Raw genomic sequence first — 17151 nt, 5'->3', positions numbered from 1 at the left:
GTTTACATGAAAAATAGTGGGCTACGGCTTCGTTTAATGAGTGACAGCCTCCTAGAGATGTTGAAAAGTATTCTGTGATATTCTCCCAAATGGCAATGCACCATTAAAAAGGCATATGTTTATCTCTTAATACTATCTGAATACACACACATTTCAAGAGATATATTAACCCACAGCAAATGCAAAGCATGGATATTTTCGGTAAGAAGTCAGCAGCAGGCACAGTATTCTCACTGTTTTCCATATGCATTGTTTTTGCAAAACTCATCCTTCAGTCACTTAACATTAAGTCATTTTCTTAGGTTTGGCTAGCAAACTGTACAGACATAACTTTTTATTAGGTTGCTGCTTATTTTGCAAATATATTGTGAAAAGCATTCAGCTTTGAATTGTTCAAGCAGTGAGGTCATATTTTTGGTATATTTTTTTTTTTCCTTCTAACTAAATGGCACACAGTACAGTTTCTGTTCTTATATTTGATGCAAAAGTGTTATTAATATAACATTATGTTCATTAATAGGTGTGACTGTGCAATTTATGTTCTATCCCTGTCACTTCCTTATGCTTCACAAGGACTGTGGTATTTTAGAAGCTTCCAAAGTTAAGTAAGTGAAGAGCACCAAGTTTTCTTCCTAGTCTTCCTTCAAATAAGAAACTCTGTATTTTTCATTGTGCTATATTATACTGATAATTTTTGTGTTGCTGTGCACAAAAAAAAAAAGATCACGGTGGCAAGTTTTACTGTTACTCTCTTATAATTCAGCATCCTATATTTGACTATATCAAAATAGCTTGCTCTAGGAAAAAGAATATATATAGTATATATACTCATAGACATACACAGATATATATGTGTGCGCATATATATGTATGTATAATTGGTCCACAGATAGCTATAGATTATATTCCATATTCTGCCCTCAAATCCTATTAGGCACCAGTACTAGTTGTAGAGAGGTTACTAGCGTTTTAATAGGCTCATTCTGAAAAGAGAGACTTGATACCTGTTGTCAACCTCCATTCTACCCAAAATAGTTTGTTTTAGGGTTGGGTGGACTATGATATGGAAACTACTGTATTTTCTTCAGATAAAACTTTGGCAATATCACGAGAAGTTCTAGTTGTCCTTATAGTTCTTTTACCAAACAGGTAGGATCTGAGTTGCAGGTGGCTGATGACATTTCCACTAATATGTTCAGGATCTCTTTTAGCGTCCATTCTGAATTCAAGGCAGTGGCATGCATCTGTGCAAGGTGTCCCAAGCAGTCTGAGGAGCCTTCCTCTGTGCAAGCAATCTTCTTCGTGAGGAAAGGTGGTGGAGTCTGTTGCATACTGTAGGCAGTCAGGTTGATGAAGCAGACATAGACTCTCTCAGGGAGAGGATGGGGAACACTTGAGAGAAAGAGAGAGAGATACCAGGAAATAAGCAGGCCTAGGGGATGTCAGGACATATAAAGCCTAAAAAAAAGTTTGCCTTTCCTCTTTTCCACAAGAAGTATGGGGATTCCAAATCTTAAAATATCTTGGTTCATATCAGATTTTGAAAGAAAATCTGGAAAATTAACAGCTGCCTAGACCTTACCACTAGTTTCCTTTTTTTCCTTATTTTCACACAGTCTTGGGTGTAAGAAGTAGACTCTTATACCCCTGCCTGTTTAGACTGATTATATTCCTATTTTCTAGGATTATCACCAAGACAGTGTTAAGAACTGCTATGTTAAAAGCTTGCTCCCATCTTAATTTTGAATGCGTATGCCAAACATACTGAACAAATTAACTACTTTTCCATCCTCTGTCCTTAATTTCCATATTTGTGGTCACAAAGAGCATAGATGTCTCTCAGACATTTAGCTTTAATTGTGAAGGTATCCGGCCCTTAACCTTGTTAGAGTCACTTAATAAATGTGGCAAGAACAATGTTCCTCTCAAGAGACTGTCTCAGTCTCCATCTCAGAGATGAAGACATTTTGGGATAGGATGCAAAATGAAGCAAAACTTTTCTCAAAGACAAAAAAAATGCATATATATTGTCAATTTTCATTATAGCAAAAAGTTAACAGCAGGGTGCTTCAATGCACCATACAAGGACCAGGTGTTCAAAATATATTAATTAATGTGAAAAAAATGAGTGAATAGCAATGTGGCAAAATTTGCAGATAACGCAAAAAAAAAAATCTGTTAACCAAGTCTGAAGAAGACAGAAAACTTCAGAGGTAACTGACCAAGCTAGATGGATGGGCCTTCTTAAAAGAGGTGAAAGTCATTTATTTAAATGCAAAGTAATGCATATTGGTGGAAAAAACAAAACAAAACAAAAAAAAAAACAACAAACCACGAACTGTAACAAATCATTCACTTTACCAGAGATCTCAATTAAGAGCGCCAACTTAGGAAAAACACCTGGGCCTCACTGCAGACAGCTCAATGAAGAGCCCTGCTCAATGTGCAGCTGCAGTCAAAAAAGCAAGTAAAATGTTAAGATGCATAAGGAATGAGCTGGGGAATAAGAAAGAAAATATAATGTCATTATATGAATCAATAATTTTCCCTCCTCTGGAATAGTGTGAAGTACTGGTCACCCCATCACAAAAAAGATATTACTGAATTAGAAGGTATTCAGAGAAGAGTGATTGTGATAATTAGGCATATAGAGAAGCCTTCATATGAAAAGACTGAAAAAAATTGGAATTGTTAACCTTAGAAAAAAAGATTAATAAGGAGGGGTATGATGAAAGTATAAAAATGGTAAGTGGCAAAGAGAAAATAGATCAGGAGCTTCTGTAGTCCTGCATCTCATAATTCAAGAACAAAAGGACACTAAGTGAAAGTGAAAAGCAGCAGCTCCAAATCTGATAAAAGGACATACTTTTTAATGCAGCACATAATTAGATTATAGAAGTCAATGCCACAGGATGTCACTTATGTCAAGACCTTACCAAGATTCAAAGAAGGACTCGGAACTTACAAATCTTGATATTCTTGGGAATCTTACGCAGACTAACCGTTAAAATGTTTTGAAAGAGAGGTTATGTGCCAAGTTTCATGATTTAAAACACAATACTTTTAAAAAGAATTTGAAGAAAAGTTCCCTGGAAGTGCATTTTCCCATCTCTGGCTATTTGATTATTTTGTTCTTTGCTTTTCTTGTTTTGTTTGCATTTTCTCTTGAGACATCTGGGCAGTCTTGGAGGGAGACTGTGTAAATAATGAATCACTATTCTGCTCCCTTTACTATTATCCTAGTACTGCTCTAGTATTTTAGTATCTCCTATTAAATCCTAGTATTAGGACTTTGGTCTTCCTTTTTGCAGAATAATTGTCCTATGGTCTATTGTATTCCACTCCATTCCAGTTAGCCGACTGGATTTGTCACCCATTGTCAATTAGTATAACCATTGCCATAAGCTATAATAGCACTGTGCATGTGTTTGGAGCAACTGTGAAATTTCTAGATGCAGAACTAAATACATTTTTTCTGTGGCAGCTATACAGTTGATTCCATGTGTCCCAATTGTCTTCAAGCCCTACCTTAACCTCCAGCTATGCTACTGACATCTTGCTTCACAACCTACAGCTGGAAGACATCGGCAATGTCTCCAAACAAGAGACACTTTGCTTCTTATGCTTCCTATTCTCCACAGTTTCCTTACCACATTTTTTCTCCTTTTTGCCTGTCTTGCTGCTCAGAGAGATAAGGTATTCTTCTTCCCTCTTTTGTTCTTAAACGATTTCTTTTCTAATTCATTAGCTTTTCTTTCCCTAGTTCTTTCCTATATGAAGGCTTTCAGTGCAAGTAAATAATGATAGGCACAAACATAAAAGAGCTTTTCCTCAAATCAGATCTGTTAACTGAAAACTGAATAAAAAAAGAGAGTGTGAAAGATACTTGGTAGAAGCAGGATCGTTGATTTTGAACAGTATTCTTGAATAATTCTTCCTTCCACTGTTATTAATTTCATTACATTCTCAAAGCCGGGGGAGGGGGGGTTGAAAACCTTTAAGTATTGTAAGTACCTGTTCGAGGTTTTGGAGGAAAATGGTAGTAGTCTATTTATTATTATTGGTATTATACTAAAAGCCAATTTAATTATATAGCATTAAAACCACCTACAATCTTCAAAGATTCAGATTCAACTGACTTGTCACAGGTCTCATTCAACAGCAGCTATTAAACTAGATAGCAGGGAGATAAACCATACTGGTGTCTTTATAGAGGTTCAATTAACTGCTACTGTTGCATTAATTTGACACCTACCCAGCACAAAATCTGGTAAGTCCTGTGGAGGTTTGAGGGTAGCTAGGAAGTAAGTGAAGATATTGGGGGTGTGGGCACATAGAGCAGCTGTGTTTGTAGGGCTGGCTGGGTGAACAAAATGCTGGACGGATGTAACTGCCTTGAAGAGAAGTTGAATTCAGACAGTGCTCACAAAATGGACACTGCAGAGAGACTGTGAAGACACTTGAGAGAAGATGGGCAGCCCCAACTGAGCTACGATGTGACTAGCTACAACAAAGAAAAATGTGGTGTTCTTTGTCTTCTCTCCTTCCCCAACAACCTCCATCACTGGAGGCTGTCAAGATGCAACTGGACAGGGTGATAGATAATCTCATAGAGGCTCCCTTTCCCACAAAAGGTTGGATGAGATGATCTTTTGCGGTGCCTTCCAACTTGAGCTGTTTTATGATTCTATGAATTGCCTCTGCTTTGGTCTTGTTCTTTTTTCTCAACTTTCAGATGCATGCCTCACTAATCAGACATGGTCCTATGATTATTTTCTCCTTTTTTTCCAGGAAAAAATATTAAAGTAGTATAAAAAGTTTATGTTCTACTTTTCCCATCTTGAGCTGGTATATCCTGCACAACACTACACAGAACCATGTGGATTACATATTTGTGTCAGTGCTGTCTTTTGGGACGTCCACATTGCACTCACTATACGGTTTTGATATCTGAGGTTTTACAGTTTGCAAGACTGGTTTTAGGCTGAATCCAGTCCACAGGTCATACACTGAACACTCTGGCATAAACATGCTCTTCTAGTACAACATTCAATAGCAAAAGAGAAGCTGGTTAGCAACAACAAGGAATTTAATTCTAAAAGCCTAGAAGAAATAAACCCAGCCAGCATGGGTTTATGAAAGGGAAGTCCTGCTTCACTAACCTGGTCTCCTTCTATGACAAGGTGACCCGCTTAGTGGATGAGGGAAAGGCTGTGGATGTTGTCTACCTGGACTTTAGTAAGGCCTTTGACACTGTCTCCCACAGCATTCTCCTGGAGAAGCTGGCTGTACAAGGCTTGGATGGGTGCACTCTGCGCTGGGTTAAAAACTGGCTGGATGGCCGAGCCTGGAGAGTGGTGGTGAAAGGAGTCAAATCCAGTTGGCGGCCAGTCACGAGTGGTGTTCCCCAGGGCTCAGTACTGGGGCCGGTCCTTTTCAATATCTTCATTGATGATCTGGACGAGGGGATCGAGTGCATCCTCAGTAAGTTTGCAGATGACACCAAGCTGGGTGAAGGGTCGACCTGCTGGAGAGTAGGAAGGCCCTACAGAGGGACCTGGACAGGCTGGATCGTTGGGCCGGGGCCAACTGCATGAGATTCAACAAGGCTAAGTGCTGGGTCCTGCACTTGTGTCCCTACAATCCCATGCAACGCTACAGGCTGGGGGAGGAGTGGCTGGAGAGATGCCTGGCTGAAAAGGACCTGGGGGTGTTGGTTGACAGCCGCCTGAACATGAGCCAGCAGTGTGCTCAGGTGGCCAAGGCGGCCAATGGCATCCTGGCTTGTATCATGAACAGTGCGGCCAGCAGGACCAGGGAGGTGATAGTGCCCCTGTACTCGGCATTGGTGAGGCCGCACCTCGAGTACTATGTTTAGTTTTGGGCCTCCCATTACAAGAAGGACATGGAGGTGCTGGAGCGTGTCCAGAGAAGGGCAATGAAGTTGGTGAAGGGTCTAGAGCACAAATCTTATGAGGAGCGGCTGAGGGAGCTGGGGTTGTTTAGCCTGGAGAAGAGGAGGCTGAGGGGTGACCTTATTGCTCTGTACAACTACCTGAAAGGAGGTTGTAGCGAGGTGGGGGTCGGTCTCTTCTCTCTAGTAACACGCGATAGGACGAGAGGAAACGGCCTCAAGCTGTGCCAGGGGAAGTTTAGGTTGGATATTAGGAAAAACTTCTTCACTGAAAGGGTAGTCAGGCACTGGAACAGGCTGCTCAGGGAAGTGGTTGAGTCTCCATCCCTGGAGGTATTTAAAAGAAGGGTAGACATGGTGCTTAGGGACATGGTTTAGTGGTGGACTTGGCAGTGCTAGGTTAACGGTTGGACTCAATGATCTTAAGGGTCTTTTCCAACCTTGACGATTCTATGATTCTATGAAATGGATCCTATATTATGTGGGATAATAAAAAGTTTGAATCCTGCTGGTGTTGCAGGAATATGAGAAGTGTTTCCAGCCTATGAGTATTTACAAACATGAGCTCAAGATAATTGGTATGTGTATTGTTCTTCACCTTTTAATTTTTTATTTAGACTTAATTCTCATTGATAACAATTCCACAATCATGAAACAATAAAATACCTTTAATTTGAAAGCCACCTACTGGAAAAAGAGTGTATTGTATTTTTTCTTGTTAAGTACTACACAAATGCGAAAAATACACCCTAATGCTACATAAATACCATATTGCCAGCCCTATTTTGGCCATTTTATTTTTACTAACAACCACTTAGTTTTAAGTTAACTTCTTTCACAATATTTCATATTGTGAAAGAAGTAGAAGAATATCATATCAGGAAGAACAGATTTAGCTAAATGATCACTTGCAACAAAAGGTTTTCACCTAGATGCCCATGCTACCTTTTCAAGTCTGCCAGCATACCTTTCAAGTCAAGTCCTCTGTTCTAAATTTTGTCATCAGTTAAAAAGCATGGCCTGAAGTCAAATATTATTTTCATATGAAAAATCTACACAATTACTGAAAACTATTCCAACTAATTTACTTTCCCTTTCTTAGCAAAAAAGCATAAATGTCAGCCAACTATTGAAATAGAAGATAAAATATTTCATTATAGTTATGCAAAATTAGGTTTCCCACAATATTACCTCATTCATGTTACACAAATGCATGCTATCTTCTTGTTTTGCATGTTAAATCTAAACAACATACTGTGCTTTTTTTCCTATACCTGATATTGGGTATGTGTTATTTTGTTATACATTGTGTCTGGTATGGACAAATAAATACACTTCTCTTATCATTAAAACAATCTTCTCATGTTAGAAGTTCAGATCCAATTAGATTAGGTAGAAATGTCCATGGAATGAAACATGGATGGGATAGATTTTAGCATCTCAGCGGAAGAAAGGGCACACTGTTTTGTTTGGTGTCACTGTATACTTGAAAATGAGTTTTGGAAGAAGTACCAATGAGAAGTATATCACATCTGCTTCCATTATGGCAAATGTTTTTTCAAAAGAGGAAAGAGAATTCATGCTTATTTTAAATGATAAAAAAGTGAATGTGCAGAATGTACCACTCAGCACTTCTGAAAAGTGAACCTTCCAAACCTGGAAACATCAGTTAACCAATTGCAAGTTAGGCTTCAGTACCAAAGGTGAAACTCAGGGATGCTCTTGAGTATACTGAAAAAAAGGCCTGCTGAGTTTTATGCTCTCCAGTCTATTACAACTTTATCTATGTAATATACACAATCATATTCAATTCTATGCAGAACTCTCTCATTTGCTCATAGCTTTCTCTACACGTTATTTGGGATTTGGCATACACTATGCTTTATCCTCAATCCAAAGTGATTTTTTTTTCCCCTCAGTACAGGAGATTGAGTTATGCTTGATGGTTCTGAATTGGTTTTCCTAAGGCTGAAAAGCTCCTTTTTCTCAGAGATTTCAATCAGGAATGGTGTGATTGGAAGACACCAGTGGTAAAGGACAGCTTTTTTATTTTGTAGTTTTCATCAGGACATAAGCCACATTTCCATGAAAATGGTTAAGCAATTGGAAAAGCTTAAGCATACTTAATATAACTCTAAACATAACAAATACTTAAGTATACTTATAAAATACTTAAGTATACTTATAAATGTAACTTATATTTAACATAAATATATGCTAAAATAAATAAAATGCATAAATATATCCTAAAATAAATCATAGGGTCTCAGCAATAACAAAGATAATAACAAATTCTCTGCTTCTACTGTCCCAGCATAAACTTAACTCTGGGTATTGCAGCATGGAATATGATCTGTTAGTATTTCCTTTGTCCACATCTACGGTCTGATATGGAATGAACATTAAAATTTTCCAATATTAAAATGTAGGTACTATCAGATTTGTAATGGCTTCCACAAAACTACTCATATCTCAAAATCGTCTTCTACTCAGGACTCCGAAGTGTCCAAGGGCCCAGATGTGCAACCCTTATCCATATAATTAATCCCATGATATTCACTACTTACATGTGTAAGGTGTTTGTAAGATGAGACCTGAAATCATGATTTTGCTCTTAGCCAGTACTTATTTAACCAGGAAGGTCAGTTTTCTAAGTTCTAAGTTTATAAGGGGCATTACAGAGTGGTCATCTCATGCTATGCGGTAGACAATTACTACATAGGATTTTTGTTTGTTTGTTTTGCCCAACATTATCATTGCTAGTAAGAGGAATTACGAAAAAGCAAAGCAATCTCCAGGGTGATACAAGTTTGTGAACCACTGCTGAGACAGACATTCTGGATCATTCTTTTACCTAGTTTATGAAATTCATTAGGTTTTTAATTCATGGTAACCAGAGCTATCTCTTGAACTATTCTTCTTCATTTCTCTTCTCCTAATCTCCAAACTGTCAGTGTTCAGACATAAGAACAGGTTTTTTTAGCTCACTTGTTTCTTCCAAAAGATCTCAAAGTAGGAAGCAGACAGCTGTCTCACCAGAAGAGGATGCAAGTGGACACCATTATCACAAGAGGCTTCTGTGACTTCCCAGCATAACTCCTGACATGGGATGAAGGAGTAGAGATTGTGAAAATCCTAAACATGTTACAGGGTGAGTTTTTCAACATCTGGATGATGACATAAGGTATATTTGAGCTATGGATATTTTGTCCTCTACCCAAGCTCATAAAGAACTGAGACTTACAATCACATAGTCATAAATTCTCCAAGGGAATGAGTCTGCTACAACTGTAGTTATTTGTATGAAATTATTTAATTCTCACTAGTTATTAATTTCTGGAATGCCCAAGTGGCAAGATCTAGTGCTAACACAGGCTGCAGTTGCAACGTAGTGTGTCGAAAGCCAAAGGATAAGCTCTCCACTGTAAATGAGACGATGATGCTGAAGAACTGAGAGCAGGCATTTGGCCAAACTGGAGATATGTATAGGACAAATGGGATGAAGCAATAATCTTATTAGGCACTGGATATTTTTTTTTAAAGAGATAACAAAAAGATGTTATTGTTCTTGTCAACCTTAACATTATCTCTCATTGTCCTTAATTTCTCTGGCCAAATTAGAAGTAGGATCTGTTCCTAAACCGTCCATACCAGCCAAATTCCAACACAGTTAACTCCAAATAATAAATAACCTATAAAGTAACCATTATTCATTACTTTGGATGTTTTAGCACACTTTTTCTATGATTGTGACTCTTTGCCTTACTAGAAATCAGTAGCAGGTGCATAGTGTCTGAAAGAAAGCTAACAGTTGATTTGTTACTTTGTTGTCTGTTACTTCTCTACCTAATGTCTTGGGCAATTTACAGATTTACTCTTCACAAAAGTGAGATATTTGAAATCGTAGGTTGGTCCCCACATTCTGCATATAATTATATGTCAGCATCTTCCTATAGCTCTTCCAAGCTACTTCTCCCGTGTCCTAATGGGCAGTACTTTGGGCTTTGCAACAGCAATTAGCCTGTTTAGACTATAATTGGGAATCACCTGAAAAAGATACGGCTTTAGTAAGGACCAGTGAGGCACCTATAACTACTCCTTGTTCAACAGGACTAAATACAACACTATAGCACTTCTACAAGAAAACTTTATCATGGTTCACTCTGGTTTTTTGCATGTATTCACCAACTTCTAATTTGGAATATTCTGTCTTTTTGTTATATTGGGAATTTAATTTAGCCTATTGGTAAGGAGAAATTAACCAGAGCAATTTCCCAAGGATCTGAACTAGACAGAACAAGTCTCTGAGAGAAAGGATAGAAAGGCTAATGAATTAGATACATCAGAGAAGGCAGTGTGCAAGAAGGCAAACCCTGTTAGCAATTCACTCTGTAGCTTGAAAAAGATTTATATTTTTTCTCTACTAACCTGTAAGCAAGTTATTACTGATACAGAAACCCACTGATACCTACAACCTTAAAAAAAATAATAATACAAGAACACTTAATTGTAAGGAGGGATTTTATGGAACAGAATTACTATTTGGACATTGTTTGGCAAAGTCATTAGTTGCCATTTTTAAGAGCAGTTTAACTATACCCAAATATCTGTGACATTATATTAAACATCCCCCAAGTGACACTGTATGCACTCAATCTGTCATTCTCAAGGTACTCTGCTACCCTCAAAGGAAGTAATAGATAGCATTTTAATAAATGAGCAAGCTACAAAATCACATTTCACTTTGAAGAGACTTTCCTACTACTTTACTCTCAACATAGAAGTGACAGGTACCTTCACCTAGGGGCCATTTTCTATGTGCTCGTAGACCAAAGGGCTCTGTTTGAAATCACAGCAAGAGTTCTCCCTCTGCCCCTTCTCTTTTAACAGAAAGTTTGTACTGTGTAACCTTCCACAGGGTAGAGCAGAGGATTCACAAGAGTGAATCCTCTCAGCTTGAGCATGTAAAACTCTTCATTGTTACCATGCCACAAATCTCATTTTCTAAGCATACTCTGTCTCTTGCAGAATATACAAGGTTTAAATGCAGATGCAGTCAAAATCTCACTAATGACTCGGATCAAGAGCTGCCATTGATTGTTAAAACATAAATGAGTGGCTTCTAAATCTTAAAATGACACAGGCAGCTGTGCATTTTGGGAAATGAGAGAAACTCTGACTATAACATAACAATGCATGAATATTTTCTTCCTGCCACCTAGGTATTGCTGAGAATTTTCTAGTTAAAATAAAAAGAACAACATAGCCTTTATTTGACATTTTCAAACTATCTGATGAAAAAAAAGAGAGAAGTGTTCCAGCTTTTTTTTGTTGTCTATCATACACCGCTTTCTTGATGTGTATGTAGTTTGCTTTCACTCTGCAAAGAGTTGCTTGAAAAGAAACTTGGAAAGATTCTCCCTTTGTTATTAAAGCATAAGATTTTGTAAATCCCTATGTTCTCTGAAGTAGCATATCTTACTGGACCACAAATTTTGAAATACAATGACATTTTTATATAAATGAATCTAAAACATCACTTGCTAGTAATGGATTACTGGCAAACTGGGCACGAGTTGCAGGTAATTGCCACTAGTGGGACCCACTGCCTTCATCACTTATCATCGCAAATAATGTTATCTGGCAATTAAAGATATAGAGTAAAATAAAAAAAAAAATAATGTAACATAAAAAATTCAGGTGGCCATCATCTGAAATCCCTAATATTCATAAACAAGTAGCTCATCTCTATGTCTCAGTTTATATTTAAATCATATGTATTTAATGGGAATTGAGAAAGATCCCAATGAAGCAAATTAAAAAGAAAAAAAAAAAAGAGTCCCATTAAGAAACCACAAGAAGAAAAACAACTACAGATAACAAAAAATCATGGTTAAAAATATTTTAGATCTAAATTTAACTCATAAACCCACAATTTGGAACAGGTGTTTATGAAATCTTTTCAATTTGCTGTGACATGCAGTATGCGATCTGATTGAAACAAAATAATAACCAATCAAATCATTGTCAAGTACCTATAATGACTGTGTGTTGCAAATGAGTTCTCAGGGAAGTCAATGAGAATTACCAGGTGACTCCATCCCAAAATGCCTGTGACAAAAAAAAGCGCAACTGGAGTGTTGCACAGCAGTAATACTAGCTGTCTAGGGGGGGCAGAATTTAGAGGAAGGTTAACAGCTGCAACCATTCCCAAATCCAAAACATGGAAGAAAGTGAACACATCCCTGTCACAGGTGTAAGCTATCCACCTCAGAAAGCTCACCAATTCACCTGCCTGGCATGCTGAAACATTATTCCTTAGGTAAACTCCCTCAAGCACCACACATCCCAGTCTCTGCAAGAACTGATGCAGCTCTTATCGTTCAGGAGGGTTAATGAGCAAACTCCTAATAAATTACTGGTTTGCATCTATTTTTTACACTTTGGTGATGTAAATACTACCATTTTGATCTGTTAGCATTTTAGTATTACTCAGTGTTAAAGAAAGCCAGTTGCAAATCAGGCCTCAAGAGTTGTTCCTCATTAACTCCCTGTGATGTAAATGACTCTGTCTGCTTTAAAGTAAAAAGCAGCACATACAGGGTAACACCTTGGAAAAAAAAACATCTTTGCAAAGAGTAAGTAAATGCAAGCTCATGAGCAACACTTATCTAGTCACTACAAATTAGAAGTCCCTCCCTTTTCCATTCTCCTCAGCCTGAATCACAGTCATTATTTCAATATACTTCCCAGAACAAGTAGTGTGGGTATGCTCCAGGGCTCTGTACTGGAAGACTAAGGAAAATACTGACAACAAGCTGCAGACTTATGATGCATGAATGAAGCAAATGTTCATCACATGGCAGAAAAAGCCACTTGCCTCTTACTGCTAGGCTTGTTTGGCTGTTATTCATTATTTATCCTTTCCCCTACAATCAAGAAAAACAGAAAGATACTTGAATATCCTCTCAATTTCTTCTTGACTTGTAGGTCTTTACCTACCTATCAAGAAGCCACAGCCTCAGGAAGCTGTCTGTCTCTGTACACCGAGGAATATTTGCATGACTAGCATAATAATTTTGTTTCAGGCATTTGGCTTTTACAGTTTAACTATCTTCATCACAAACAAATTGCTTAATGGCTTTGGGTAGCAAACACATACAGAGCTGTGCCAGCTGATCAAGAAATAGCTGAGTAGGTATAACCTGTGATCATATTTATTGACATTTCATTTAAAACCTCTTCTGAATCATCATTTGCATCATCATCTAAGTCTGATCTCTTTTGTTCAATAAGTCAATGCTTCTTGTCTGCTTGTTCTAAAAACAACAAGAAATCAAAACTGTATTCCTCCACTCAAAAGCTTGAGAGTCAATAAAGATGTGTAGGAAGAGATTCCTCACATTCATTAACAACACAGTTGAAAGGAGCAAAGCTCCCTAAAATTAGAAGACAGGGAACAGCCCATCCACCAAGAACATAGGTATAGTAAAATAATAAAAGCTGGCAGTGCACACTGGTACCGCAGGACCAAATCCCTTTTGGCTGAAGTGCCTTAAAGATTTCTATAAATGAACAGAGATTTGATAGGAACTCAGGCAAACCTCTCTGTGTATGGCAAGTGTTGCATATCCATGGCATTTCTAACAATATGATGTATTAAAAATACTGTAAGAAAAGATCATGCTTTTGAGGTATGACAGAAGTACAACAATCCGTCTAGTTTTTAATATACTGAAATAATTAATGCTTGTCATGCCTATTTTATCTTGAATGCTTTGCCATTACTGGAGAACTTGCTTGCTGTTTCTGTTAGGAGAAACAAAGGAGTCATCAAAAATTTCCTTCACACAATCCTGTGTACTTGCAGTAAATGTCAGGACACCTGACTTTGTCTAAAAACTGGAAACAAAATACAGCTCTCATGCTCAGAAATAAACATCAGGAAAAAAAAAAACAAAAACCTCCCTAGAACACAGATTTTTTTTTTTTTTTTTTTCCTTTGGGCATCTTCACAGCCAAATGGCCATGACTACTGCTCCTGCTTTTAGCCACTCACCTTCACAGCTGCAGCCAATAAATCCACTGGCCTCCAACCTTCTATTTCAGAAATACCTTTTATTTCTTCAGGTGTGTAGGTACGAGTTCTGCCATGCAGCCAAACACTTTGTAGCACAGCTTCTACTGTTTCCAGCAGTGACTACATAAAAGAGTGTTTAATTGTTCCTTCTGTGTAGCCTGAAGGAAGTATGGTGAGCCAGCCTACTCACCAATTTAACTAGGTCTGTGAACAAAGTTAGAGATCGAGGTTAAAGAACTTAATTTAACCCAGTTAACAGACTGGTCAGACTCACTGTCAGAGGTCTTTCCCCTACCCCCCGTGTTTGTTTTTTTTTAAGACTGCCTTCTGGATTTCATCCACCACTGAAAACCAAGCTTCCCCCCTCCTCGCTTTTTATTTTTTCTTTGCTTTTTTGTTTGGTTTTTTTTTCCCGCACAAATGCAGAACATCCAGTAAATCCAAGTAGTTACATATGGCCTTTAAAATACATTGTTTTGCATGGAAGTACAAATTTCTAAGACTAATTTTCCATTACATTTTAGGTATTTTTGAGATTATTAACCTACCCAATGTGAAGGTCTCACATTAGATGCAGGGCAAAACTACAGGTCTTCAAAAATTTAGCCCAGAATCAGTGATATATATTCCAAATTGATAATATACTTCTGACCACAGACTGTCACTCCTATCTATATTGGGAAGGAGACCTTCTTTCTGTCAGTCATCAAAAACTGAGCATCATTTCCATCCTCACACCAAACTTCCCTCCAGTGTAAAGGAATTATCTATTGAAGAAGGCTACAGCAGCTCAAAATATTTTTAAGTTCACATGGTGAAAATACCTGTCACCAAGAATAAACAGAATTGCATTTCCTTTAGATGTGTAATAACTCCTGATATTTCAGACTTGGAATTTGCCTGGACCATTAACAATAATTAAACAAGATGCTCGTGTTCACTCCGTTTTAATATTGGTTTAAGTGTCTAAAGGAAAATGGCAATGTTTAATATTTAAATATCAAACACTTTGACTAAACATTAGAGTGTTAAACTAATATTAAGGAAGGCTGAAAATGAGTTTATAGAAGTGTCCATAGGTCTTCTGAGTTGGGACTGCCAAAAATGCTTTCTGAAATTTGCCATGTAGGCACTTTTTCAAAAAGTAGCCTGACCCCAAGCTCACAAATGTCAACTGTAATTAATAAGCAACATTTCAAAGTTTGTACTTAGTGCTGTGCTGCGCAAAAAGATGCATGTTTTTCATAAGAAACAGAATCTGCAGGATTCTGACTAAAATCAGGTATGAGTGTAGCAGCTCAGAGTCAGGACAAAGGGTACTCAGCATTGACTCACCCTACTTACTCTCTCAAACAAATAATTAATTTACACTCCTTCTATTCTCCTAGAAATAAATGGAATCCCCTAACAAAAATTATTAAGCTGATTGGCTTCTCAGTCAGGACTGGAACTTTCTAAATACCTGAGGAATACCCCTAAAATCTGCTAGGGTTGGTCCAAATAAGCTTCTACACCTTTGAGCCATTATACCTCTTCTCAAGATTCATCCTTCCCCTTTCTCCAGAAATATTATTCTACATCAGTCATTTATAAGACTTCAGTCCTGTTTCTCCTGAAAACTCCCATCACAGCAGTTTGAACTCAAACTTCAGAACGAACCTGCAGGGATTTTTCCAAACTCAAAAAAAAAAGCCCCCAAAAATGGAGACTTCAGATTTTGAATGAATTTCTCATTGCAAAACATATCCAAAGAGGATTGAGACAAAAAAAAAAAAAAAAAAAGAGAAAGAAACAAACCCAAAAAATCCAAGAAAAGCACTCCCTAGAAACCAGCTACTCTCAATCCTGAAAAGCCACAGGGATTGCAGATAGGGATAAACATCAATTGCCTGGGTGCAAATGTAAAAGCCTTCACGTGTACCCGTTTTACACCATAGCTGCAAATTATCAAAGTGCAATTTCCACTGTATTAAGGAGACAGCACATTATGCTTCTAGCTTTCATTCACATTTAATAAGGAGAAAACCTTCTACTGAATGAACAGTACCCCTTGGCTACTTTTAAAATAATCCATTGAGAATACTACAATATTCCATATATTTATAAAAAGTATTGTGTTTCTTTAAGGAAATACCCTAAAGAAACAATACTCTCTTTTTTCATGTATATGGGATAAAAACACAAATACTATAATTTTAGTGCTTGTTTTTTTGGTGGGATGGTTTGGGTTTTTTTTGGCTTTAATTATTGACAACAGTAAAAAGATTGTTTAAGACTAGCTGTGTCAGAGTTTTGGATACCAAGTGTGACAGGCTTTGCAAGTGGACAGTGCTTTGCCTACTGATACAAATTGAATCTGAACATAGCAATTTATTCAGCAAATCAAACCAATCACTGCACTGCAGTTTACTCTTTCAGCTCTCATTTCCCATCCAACTACTCTTAACCACTTTGCTACTTCTGCTTTACAGCAAGGTTTCAACTGCTATTAAGGGTTGTTTTATGGTGAGGGTATGGGGATTTAAAAAATTTTAAAGACTGTTACACCCTTCCACTGCTGCCATTAGGTGCTGCATCATTCACATCTGTTATGGAACAGTTGCCTGTCTCCAAACACGCTACCATTAAATGTATTTCTCTCCCCCTTACCCTAATAAAAACCTAACCATTGTTATGCCATGCAGAGCATTTAAACAGCTTGCAAGGGAAATTTGTTGTAATAAACTGTGAGTATTTGTCCAAAGAACAAGATTACCTCAAATCCTTCTTTTTCATTAAGAACCATACTGAAAAAGAGGTTCTTTAACGCAATTGTGTTGCATGTTATTTTGTTAAAAGATATTTCAGCTAACCAGTCTTCCAAAATAACCAACATGACTAGATTGCCCAATAGATATATGAGGAAAGAGAAGTAACCAACTCAGAAAAAGCAGACTGGCAGCCAGCTAAAGGGGGAAAAAATAGAGCAATCTTACAGTGTTGAGCCAATATATAACCCTGGATTAATAGCTAGCCTTGGCAAGGCTCAAATGTGAAGATGCTCACATCGGGCATCCCAGACTTGCTGCTACAAGAGGTTGTTGCTATGGCAACTGGTGACAGTCAGCCAACAGTAAAATGAATTTAGAAAAGATAGTTAGGAAGTACTGAAAGGAAG

General features: G+C 37.5%; 1 protein-coding gene across 6 annotated transcripts in view; it reads right to left on the bottom strand.

The window, feature by feature from the left end:
- PCDH9 (protocadherin 9) overlaps positions 1-17151 on the bottom strand; it is a 697627-nt gene that overhangs the window by 516682 nt on the left and 163794 nt on the right. Inside the window, exon 3 of one of the 6 annotated variants that reach the window (XM_087757448.1) lies at positions 1022-1392. The exons of the other annotated variants lie outside the window; for them this stretch is intronic. Coding sequence (XP_087613574.1) covers positions 1372-1392 — 21 coding nt within the window. The 3' untranslated portion in view covers positions 1022-1371. Of the gene's footprint in view, positions 1-1021; positions 1393-17151 lie in introns of those variants that run through there. 6 annotated transcript variants of the gene reach the window in all.

Source organism: Nipponia nippon, unplaced genomic scaffold (genome assembly GCF_047370975.1).
Source record: "Nipponia nippon isolate SJK-2023a ecotype South Korea unplaced genomic scaffold, ASM4737097v1 scaffold_2, whole genome shotgun sequence".
Taxonomy (NCBI): Eukaryota; Metazoa; Chordata; class Aves; order Pelecaniformes; family Threskiornithidae; genus Nipponia; species Nipponia nippon.
The sequence above is the reverse complement of the archived record's forward strand: the minus strand, read 5'-3'. Positions and strand labels throughout refer to the sequence as shown.